Here is a 10,280-nt window from a genome sequence, read left to right on the forward strand (position 1 = left end):
GGATTGAGAGAATTCAATTCCAGAACGTTCAATCGAGTACCGCCCATGTACTCCTCTCAGTGTTTTAATACAGTCTCCCAAGTAATGTTAACATTTAATTTATTAACAACCATTAATTCTTATTTCAATCATTCCAACAATTTATTTAGTGGTTTACTTTACTTCATTTTGGTTTAAAGACATTTCTTAATGAGGCATGTTCAGTTATACCTAGGTTGTGATTGGTCATCTCCACATGAACCTACCAATCAAAATCATGCCTCTTCATTCTTTTGACACATTTGATTGGCTGTTTGTCAAAAGAAGGTCAAATGTGTCATCACAGACCCACAGTCTGAGTTATAGTTAGATTGTAATTTGACTCTGGGTTATAATTAAATTGTAATTTGACTGTGAGTTATAATAAGACCGATATTTGACTCTTAAGTTATAATTAGATTGTAATTTGACTCCGATTGAGTTATAATTATAGCAAATTATACCATAATTTGACCCTGGGTTATAATTAGATAGTAATTTGACTGTGAATTATAATTAGACCGATATTTGACTCTTGTTTAGTTATAAATAGGATGTGTAATGTGACAATGATCTAGTTATAATTAGATTGTAATTTGACTACGATTTATACATACACAGATAGCTAGCACTAACAATAAAATATACATAAATACATAAAATATACATAAATACATAAAATATACAAAAATATTGCCCTTTAACCCTTTAGAACTTGGTATATGTAAAGATTGTCTACCCTAGTTAACCCTTTAGTCTTTAGAACTTGGTACATGTACAATGTACATGTATAAACTGACTGCCCTGGTTAACCCTTTAGAACTTGGTACATGTAAAGATTGAGGACCCTACACTGTAAGCCAGGTATCGTTTAATCTTGTGTATCTAGTACTAATTTCTTTCACATTTGTTTAATATCCAATCTTTGTTTAAAAATGCGTAAAAACTGTTTAAAATCACCATAAATTATCCAATTTGTACTTCTGTCCAGTTTAAAGCTGACCATTCAATTTTGATAATGAGTGACCAATTTACAAGTGTTTAATTTCTCAATCATTGTTAAAAAATAAACAACCCAATTGATTACTGATGTATAATGATTAATTTTTGAACAGTGATCAGGAAATTAAATACTTGTAAATTGGACACTCATTATCAAAATTAATCAGTCAGCTTTAAATTGGACACAGGTACAAATCAGATGATTTTTGGTGATTTTAAATGATTTTTACGAATTTTTAAACAAAGATTTGATATTAAACGAATGTGAAAAGAAATTAGTGCTAGATACACAAAATTAAACGATACCTGGGTTACAGTGCTAGTTAACCCTTTAAAGCTTGGTAAAGTTTGAGGACCCTAGTTAACCCTTAAGAACTTGGTACACTAGTTCTTGACAGTGCCACTGCTACTGATATTACTCAGGTAGTTAGGGGACAGACAGACGTTCTAACGAGCCTCAGCCCCTAGTTTCCACCGGTACTAAAGGGTTATAACAAAAAAAAATTTCAACTTGTGTAAAAGATAATTTACATGTACATGAGTATTGACATTGCTTTGATTATACGATGGACAGATAACTCCATGTACATGTATGTATGATATGTACCGACAGAAAATAACAACCAGCGTACAACATGTTTATACACTTATTCCTTTCGTACATACATACAGACATATTTAAGCTTTATCGATCAATCCAATTAACATACAGATCTATATTTTTGTTCGTTTTTTATACCTTCGATGGCCTGAAGATCTGACCAGTTGTATTGGGAGGTCGCGTCAAGTGTCATACGAATGGCTTTTGACCCTATGATATCCGACATTGATTAATCAATCAGTGTTGTCGTCACTAGGGGTTTACCCACAGCTCCGCCGTAACAGACCGTTTCATTGGCTAATTCCTTACATCAATTAGAACGCCTGTTATATAACAACTCTTCCAGATACTAGTGTTGTGAATAAAAGTAAAACAAAATTTTGAACGATAAAAATCGAAGAGAGAGAGAGAAATGGGGTTTAACGTCCACTCGACACAAACTAGGTCATTTCGGGACTAACATATGGTTTAATTTTATTTCAACAACTCGCTTGCGCGTAGGGATCTTTTAGCAGTGGGAGGAAACCAGAGGACCCGGAGAAAACCCAGGAGGTTGGACAGGCGACCCTACTCCTTGTCACGTACAACCGGGGATTCGAAACCACGCCAGTCGACTCAATGACAGACTGTATGATACAGCGCGCGCACGCTAACCATTCAGCCATCCAACCCCCCTATAAAAAACGAAACAAATTAGGATCTGTGTTTTAATCAGATTGGTTTATGGATCAAATGTGAAAGACTAGCTAGAAATTTCAGTGTTCATTTTACTGACTGTGGTTATATTGAGATGTGGAGATAATCAACTTTTAAAGATGGGTTCCCGCGTACAAACTGGGTGATTTAATGGTATATATGGACTAAAAACATATTCAAACTAATTAATTTGTCATAATTTTGCTTCAAATCCTTCTCAAACATTCTTATTGCGAAGGAATGTCCTGCTATAAAAATTTGATCAAACCAGGTCATGTTTACGTCACGTGACTTACGTCTCTTGGAAGTCAGAGGAGAATTCATTGCATACATAAGACGATGTTGTCTTTAATCGCTTACTATTTATTACAAATATCGAATCCTAATTAAATTCTCGGATTATCCACTACCCGCGTCTTTTTCCGTCATTTTTATCTCAGAAAGTGTTGTACGTCTAACTCTTCATAAAGTTTATCAACTTGTACATCAAGCACTCGATGTTCGCAGGTGACCTTTGACATTACGCTTGCAGAAATTCCTAATCGTCGGGCTGTTGATTAGGGGAACCCTTACATTTTTGTCCTGTATACGCTCCATGAGTGTTTTTCGGGGAATCCAGTATTTTTCTAGTAAGATTGGATATCTCTACTTTCCATATATACCAAAATTACCATACTTTTATTGGAAATAACCACCCGATAAATACTTTTCTGGGAACCTATCTTTAATAAAGAGGTTAAATTGTCTATGTGATATTCACCATATTTGGTGCCCTATTTCTTCAACCAGACAAGGGGAGTTAACTCTTCTTCCTACCCACATGTCATGAAATAAATTCACTGTATCCTTTCACCATCTGGGTATATAAATGTCTGTCCAGTCATTCATGTGACTGGCACGTTAAGTTTATAAACATGTTCACGTCTGCTGAGTTTCTTGTTGTACAGCAGAGACTCTATAAAACATGGAGTTTGGTATCGTAATAAGAGAGCATTGATAACAGCGTTGATTTGGTGGTTGGTTTTGAACCACAGTCCTCCACTCGTTAACGTGGCGATTATACCCTCGGATACAATCAGAACCAGTACCAATATCTAAATCACCAATTGCTAGAATCTCTTCTCCGTCATAAACAGCGCCCTCTACGTGTGATTTATCGTGCATTATACACATGCCTGGTTCCACACCACGCTTCGGTATCGGAACCCAATAATCATTCTTTGTTGAATAAACTTCTGTTCCACAAAACTTTAAACTATGACCAGAATGCATTGCACTTGGACATTCAATTCGACGAAAACCGCCCATCACATAAATATCATCTTCAACCGTCACTGCACGTGCATCGCATCTTCTTTCACGCATCGGTGACACCGACGTCCAGGTCTGAGTACGTGTGTCGTAACATTCAACAGCTTCGTAGAATTTACCTATCACACCTCCAGCAATAACGTAAATCTTTTTATCAACAGACGCATACGCGGACCAAACTTTCTTCATAGTGAGATCGGGTAATGTTTGCCATTCATTTGAAAACGTATTAAACACTTCCATTGAGGTCATAGGATCGGTCATGTCATTACTGCCACCTATCGCATAAATATTGTGATCTATAGCCACTAATCCGAATCCAACGCGAGCGTGATTCATAGGCGGTATAACAGACCAGGTATTGGTTTTAGGATTATATTTTTCACCTGTATTTAGCAGACGACAGGTATTATCTCTTCCACCAATAGCATATAAATACCCACCTGTAATTAAAGAGTTAGAATATAGAAACAGGTAATAATCCCATTAGTTTATTTTAAAAAATAAATTCCTTTAGGAGAGAGGAAGAAATAGGATTTAACATCCACTCTGGACACAGTATGTTATTTTGGGACTAACATATGGTACAATTATAGTTTAATAATTGTCTTGTAACCATGCCACTTGACTCAATGACAGACACCTTAGCAATCTGATTACAATACACATCTATATTTCGTTTTTTTTTTATACCTTCGATGGCCTCTTCCTCGTGAAAATCTGACCAATTGTAGTGAAAGGTTGCGTCAGGGGTCCTACAACTGGCTTTTGACCCTATGTTAATAGTGGGTTACCTTCAATTCCGGGCACCTCACGACAAAAACTCGTTGTAACAGACCATTTCATTAGCTAATCCTTCACATCATCCAGAACGCGGGTTATATAACAACTCTTCCAGATCCTAGTGTTGTGAAGACAAGTAAAATGAAATTTTGAACTATAAAAAAACGAAACGAAATAGGATCTGTGTTTTATTCAGACTGACATCTTAGATCATTATGATCTACAGTGTGGACGAGTATAATACCTACCAACTTCTACGAGTCCATGACCTGATCTCGGCGTTAACATGGGAGATAACTCTATCCATTTACCAACTTTAACACTGGTATGTTTATACGGCTGTACACATCTAAAACTTGGCTTCACTTCAACCTCTACATCTTCATTTCTACAAAACAAACAAAAACCTTAAAAACCTACTCTACAAACATCTGCCACCTGTGAAAAGAGAGAGTGAGGGAGAAAATGAAATGAAATGGGGTTTAACGTCCTACTGTTCTGCTCCTATACTGGGCTAATGAAGATGGGCATACGCCATACAGTGTGCTATGAGGGAAATTTTGCCCGGGCAGCCGAACTATCGCCTACTCTTATATCGAATTTCAACTGCCAGGGGAACTTTTACGTGCATTCTAATATATGCACGGGACCTCGTTTTTTCGTCTCATCTGAAGGACTAGACAGCTGTCCTTGTCAGGCCCTCCATTCTGCACCACTGACAAGTGGAAACCACGTTGGAAAATCCCGATGAACTTTCTCGGCCAATGCAGGGATCGAACACCCGACCTCCAGGCTAGCGAGCCAGAGTCTTAACCACCTAGCCACCATGGCTCCCGTGAGGGAGAAAGTGATTTCGAGTCAAACATATGGTAAAACAAGCCGTATACTAACCGTGTAACAAAACCTTCTCCACCACAAACAACCACAACAGACGTCGTTCCTCTCGGTTCACTCAGCGATCTTTCTACTTTCACGTTTCTTAAAAAATCAGCAACATTAATCTCCTCACAGTCCACGGACTTCAGATTCTCCAAACTTTCTTCTGTTAAATTATCGGTTCGTACGCATGATGCGAGCAGCGATTTTACGTGCGTAGCGCGAGTTGTTTTATCGTAACGATACCATTTTAATATACTCTCTACGATCACAACCTCATTTTCAGGTTTAACATTCAGTTCATCTCTCGTCAAAATCTCTTTAACACTTTCACTACTCAGTCCTAAAAATTCTTCTCCAAAACAAATATCTCTGAAATAAATTTTAAAACGTATTAATTAATTACAGGGGAAAAGTTTTGTCATTGATCCTGTAAGGTAGAATGGTTTTTAATCCAATGGTGTTCTGTTGGCAGTAGAATGGGGTTAGTCAAGATTAGTAGCAAGTAGCGTTGGAAATTGCCATTGCTGTCACGATACGATACATATTGTGATTCAGGTTCTATGATTCGATTCATATCGCGATTCATAACCAGGTCAATATTTACCAAGAAAAAACAGGATAAATGAATAATTGATATTTTTAGTCCTGCCAATGTGGAAGAAATAAAACTGTTTCATATGACAATATCGATGTTTGTGTACCTATCGATAATGTGTGTCGTGGATAAATAAGAGTGACAGGTTACTAACTGAAGCAACAAAAAAAATAAATAAAAAAGAATTGTGATACATCCATTCAGCGTCTTGTGATTCAAGTCCGGAGTCCGGGAAACCTAGGTACAGTAATGGGAGGAGTCTGAGACACATAGGATCAGTAATGGGGAGGAGTCAGGGAAATCTAGGATCAGTAATGGGAGGAGTCAGGGAAATCTAGGATCAGTAATGGGAGGAGTCAGGGAAATCTAGGATCAGTTATGAGAGGAGTCAGAGAAGCCAAGGATCAGTAATGGCCAGGGCTGTCGGTAATTTTTCACAGTAATCAAAAAGTCCAATTTCGCCAAATTTGATTAGCAAATTTAAAAATTGATTAGCAGTTTTTCAGTTTCAATGTAAAACACCTAAATAACAAGATATTACTTTAATTCATAACAAATATGATTAGATTCCATTCTGACTATTCTTAGATTTTTTAGCACTGCCACAAGTACTTGTGACAGTTTGTGAATGTGATGTAGAAATTTAGTTAGGTCTTATGTCTGAAGCCAATTCTTGACAGTGACTTCCGAAGCCCCACTCATTTTAATTGTTATTTTTTTGTTACGTTAGAAATCTTCGTTAGAAAACAATTTCGTCTGCTTTTTATCTTGTATTACTATTTTTCTTCAATCGGACACACCTCGATTAACTAGACACACACGATATAAACAATAATGTTTTACGGGAATTTTTACTTTGATTTATCATTTTACAATACGTTAACATGTATTTATTTTTTTATATTTTATTTACAATACGTGGGGGATACATTGGATTTATTTCTTTCAAAATGAATATGATATAATTACTTGATGTCTCGCAACGTGAGTGGTACTACTTGATTCCCTATTTCCGGTTTAATAGTCCCTATTCATAGAGTTATGTGTTATATAGTATTGTGTCTGGTAGTTCGAGAAGAAAATGTCACACGGAGAATTCAGTTTTGTTTATAAAATTTTATTCAACATTTTATACACGTTGAAAGTGTTGAGTAAGCCTTCTAGTCTTCAAAATGTGGATTATTCTTGTGTCAATATCCAAAATGACAGGCATATTGATGATTCGCAGTAACTGCGAATCAAAAACGTTAGATTTTAATTTTTGGTTAGCAACGGACAAAATATGTATCGCAAATTGCGCTGCGATACTGGTTGTCGGCAGCCCTGGTAATGGGAGGGGTCCGGGAAATGGGAGGAATGTGACCTGGACCTATGAGAACCATGTCAATATTCAAAACTTTAAATAAATACCTGAAATGTTTGTCGAGATATTGTGTAGCTTTATAATGAACCCAGGGTGACGAGAATCTTGCTGTAAATTCACGGATACCAACACAATTCTGTGGCGAGATACAATGCTCTAAGTATTCACAGCACAGATTCTTCAAGTCTGACATGAGCAGTAGATCAGAAGCCTGGAACAAGTCTTGTATGTTGTCGACGCTGAGAGTGATCTCGGAGGTATAGATGTAGTCGAGAATATCTTGAAATGTTTCTACGCTTATTTCTAAAGGTGTCAAGTCCACCATAGTTTTGTTACCTGTGCCATCAGGATGTGCTTCATAACTAAAATAAGCTCTAGAATAAAAGGAATTTGACATAAAATTATTTACACAAAACATTCATTTGGTTGGTTATAATATCATTGGATATAATTCTTATATAGAAGTTGGCTGGTTGACAGAGAGTATTATATAGAAATAGACTGGTTGACAGAGAGTATTATATAGAAATGGAATATGATTGGACTTGATGTCCAACTTTTCTGGACCAACAGGGGCCAGGGCTAAAGAAGACATACACTTTTAAGCAAACTTTGTGGATTGTAGTATTTCTAGCTTGTTATCAATGGACATTTATTATGATGATGATGATGATGATGATGCATACTATGAGGATAATTTTGCTGATTCTTAAAAGTGCATGAATATGTGTACATGGGACCTCATTTTTGTCTGTGCCATCTAATTGTTTAGAGGCTTCTCTAATCTCACACTACTGACACGAGGAACCTACGCTGAGAAACTTTTTCAGCCAACATCGAACACTGGAACTCCTGGTTAATGAGTTAGTGCCTTACCCACTGAGCCACTGCAGCACCATACAAATCAATGGTTATAAAAATCAACCTTGACAGTTGTAAATAATAATCACATCTCTTGTATATACTGACTGAGTGGCAGGTACTATAAAGGCTATTGCACGAATTTATCACTGAATTTAAGGGGTACAAGTAGGCCTGGCTACAGGGAGTCAAGTATCATAACAAGAGTTTTTCCGTCGATCGGGTACGATTCTAAATAATAATAATAGTAATCTGTAACCAATAATAACCCCTTTCGGCTTTACTTAAAGATACATGTACATTATGGGAGATAAGATAAAGAGATGGCAGTTCTCATCATAAATTCATAATAGTTAAAAACTAGATAGTGTAAAGGTAATTTGCTGAAAAATTCAGTCAAATTGATCCACTATGAGCCGAGAAAGAAGCAGGTGAAATTTTTGCATAGTCTCGGTCATCATTACTAAAATCATTAATATAAACAGCATAGTCTCGATTATCCACTTTTTCTGATTTAATTATCTAATCTAATCCAGCCAACATCGAAGGCTAGCCTTGACATCGAGAGTTTATTATGGTCTGGATAAGTTAATTAATGTCTAATTGATAATTTAGATAACATTTCAGGCCTAAAGAAAGACTTATAATAAGCAGATTTTGTAGTGCTGGGTATTACCACTGCAGTCACGATACGATACGTATTGCGATGCAGGTTCTACGATACGATTCGATTCATATCACGATTCACAACCAGGTGAATATTTACCAAGAAAACGACAGGATAAATGAATAATTGATATTTTTAGTCCTGCGGATGTCGAAGAAATAAAACTGTTTTATATCACCAAAATAAGGACCCCCAAAAAAATTAAATGAGCCAAAAAGAATTCCCAACGACAAGGTACGTAGGAAGCATAAAATTGAGACTAACATAGCTGAAAGAACAATTGAGGCGTCAACAATTACGACTACAAGCAAGGGCGTGATTTGTCATAACTTTTGGGGGGGGGGGGCAGACGTACCCTGGAACCTGGAACATTTCATTACCAAACGAAATAAATAATTACCAACAGTTTACTGTACCAGTGTTATTTCGATGAAAGCTGTAACTAGGGGTAATATGATGACAATTGTGTTATGGAAAAATTGACTACCTACATCAAAGCTGCATAAATATTAATTGTTCATGAAGTTAAGTGAATCGTTCTCTTTAAATATCTTGGCGACATGAAGGGGGGCATTATGCACCACACACGCTGCCATCATGTGGTTCAGTCAGTTTTGCGTCACGGAGTTGCGCAGCTAAGTTTTGATACGGCGCAGAGTGCTGAAGGATCACTCGGCTGAGCAGGAACTAGCAGGGTTCAGCAGTGTGAGATGAGAAGAGCTTCGACAGAAGGGAACATCTGCCTCAGTTCAGGTGACATAATCAATGAGGAACGCTTTGTGCACAAGTGAAATAGATTTGGCCGAAAACTGGCGCTTGAGGCGCTTGAAGAATGTCAATTCTTGTTCCAAGTCCCGATTCAGTTCCAGATACGCAGAAACAAGCTTAACATCATGTGGATATAAACCTGGCGAACAAAATCATGGGGGGACAGAGACCTATTCGTCTCGCCCCCCCCCCCCCCGTTCTGCTGCCGAAGAATCTAGGCGTCAATCAAGATTCTGATTCATCACTCTTTGATTTCCTTATTAGTCTAATAATTTTTTATTTATAACAAAACAACATAAATTTAGTCACCTGAAGTACTGACTAGCAGCCGATAACACGCTTTTCTGAGCAGCAACTTCCGTCTTGCCAATCTGGACAGTTGTATCACATAATGAAGGCAATTTGCGACTTTGATTCAAAGCCTTCAAGAGGTTTTTCGCGTGATGTTGACAAGAAAAGGTCTTGGGATTCTTTTCAGAATTTCCATTAGACGCCATCTTGTCTGATTATAATCTCCAGAAAAATGGCGTTGTGCTTTTTAACGAATTTCACATAAATTGCAACTTTACTAATCTTGACATCAAACCAAATACATATAGATGTTGTTTAGAATATTGTGTGTTTCATTTATACACATATTCTAGATTACTACAATGCATTATTAAAAAAATACATGCTAGATATCCTTCGAACTATTACGGATTTTGTTATCCAGACGTTCGTGATCGGTTATTAA

General features: G+C 36.9%; 1 protein-coding gene across 1 annotated transcript; it reads right to left on the reverse strand.

Annotated features, from left to right (window-relative positions):
- Positions 1-1,272: 1,272 nt before the first annotated feature.
- Positions 1,273-10,246, reverse strand: LOC126815440 (gigaxonin). Its single transcript, XM_050541081.1, has 5 exons — positions 9,854-10,246; positions 7,296-7,622; positions 5,303-5,659; positions 4,660-4,799; positions 1,273-4,071 (listed from the first exon to the last, which is right to left on the reverse strand). The coding sequence occupies exons 1-5, from the start codon at positions 10,039-10,041 to the stop codon at positions 3,236-3,238; spliced, it is 1,848 nt and encodes a 615-aa protein (XP_050397038.1). The 5' UTR covers positions 10,042-10,246; the 3' UTR covers positions 1,273-3,235.
- Between the last annotated feature and the right edge of the window lie 34 nt (positions 10,247-10,280).

Source organism: Patella vulgata, chromosome 3 (genome assembly GCF_932274485.2).
Source record: "Patella vulgata chromosome 3, xgPatVulg1.2, whole genome shotgun sequence".
Taxonomy (NCBI): domain Eukaryota; kingdom Metazoa; phylum Mollusca; class Gastropoda; family Patellidae; genus Patella; species Patella vulgata.

What these genes read in the sequence shown, in the direction of transcription:
- LOC126815440 (XM_050541081.1), bottom strand. Translation starts at nt 10,041, where the DNA reads ATGGCGTCTAATGGAAATTCTGAAAAGAATCCCAAGACCTTTTCTTGT. An exon ending in GCTGCTAGTCAGTACTTCAG is followed by an intron (nt 7,623 to 9,853) that starts GTGACTAAATTT and finishes CTTTTATTCTAG; the next exon opens with AGCTTATTTTAGTTATGAAG. An exon ending in TATCTCGACAAACATTTCAG is followed by an intron (nt 5,660 to 7,295) that starts GTATTTATTTAA and finishes AATTTATTTCAG; the next exon opens with AGATATTTGTTTTGGAGAAG.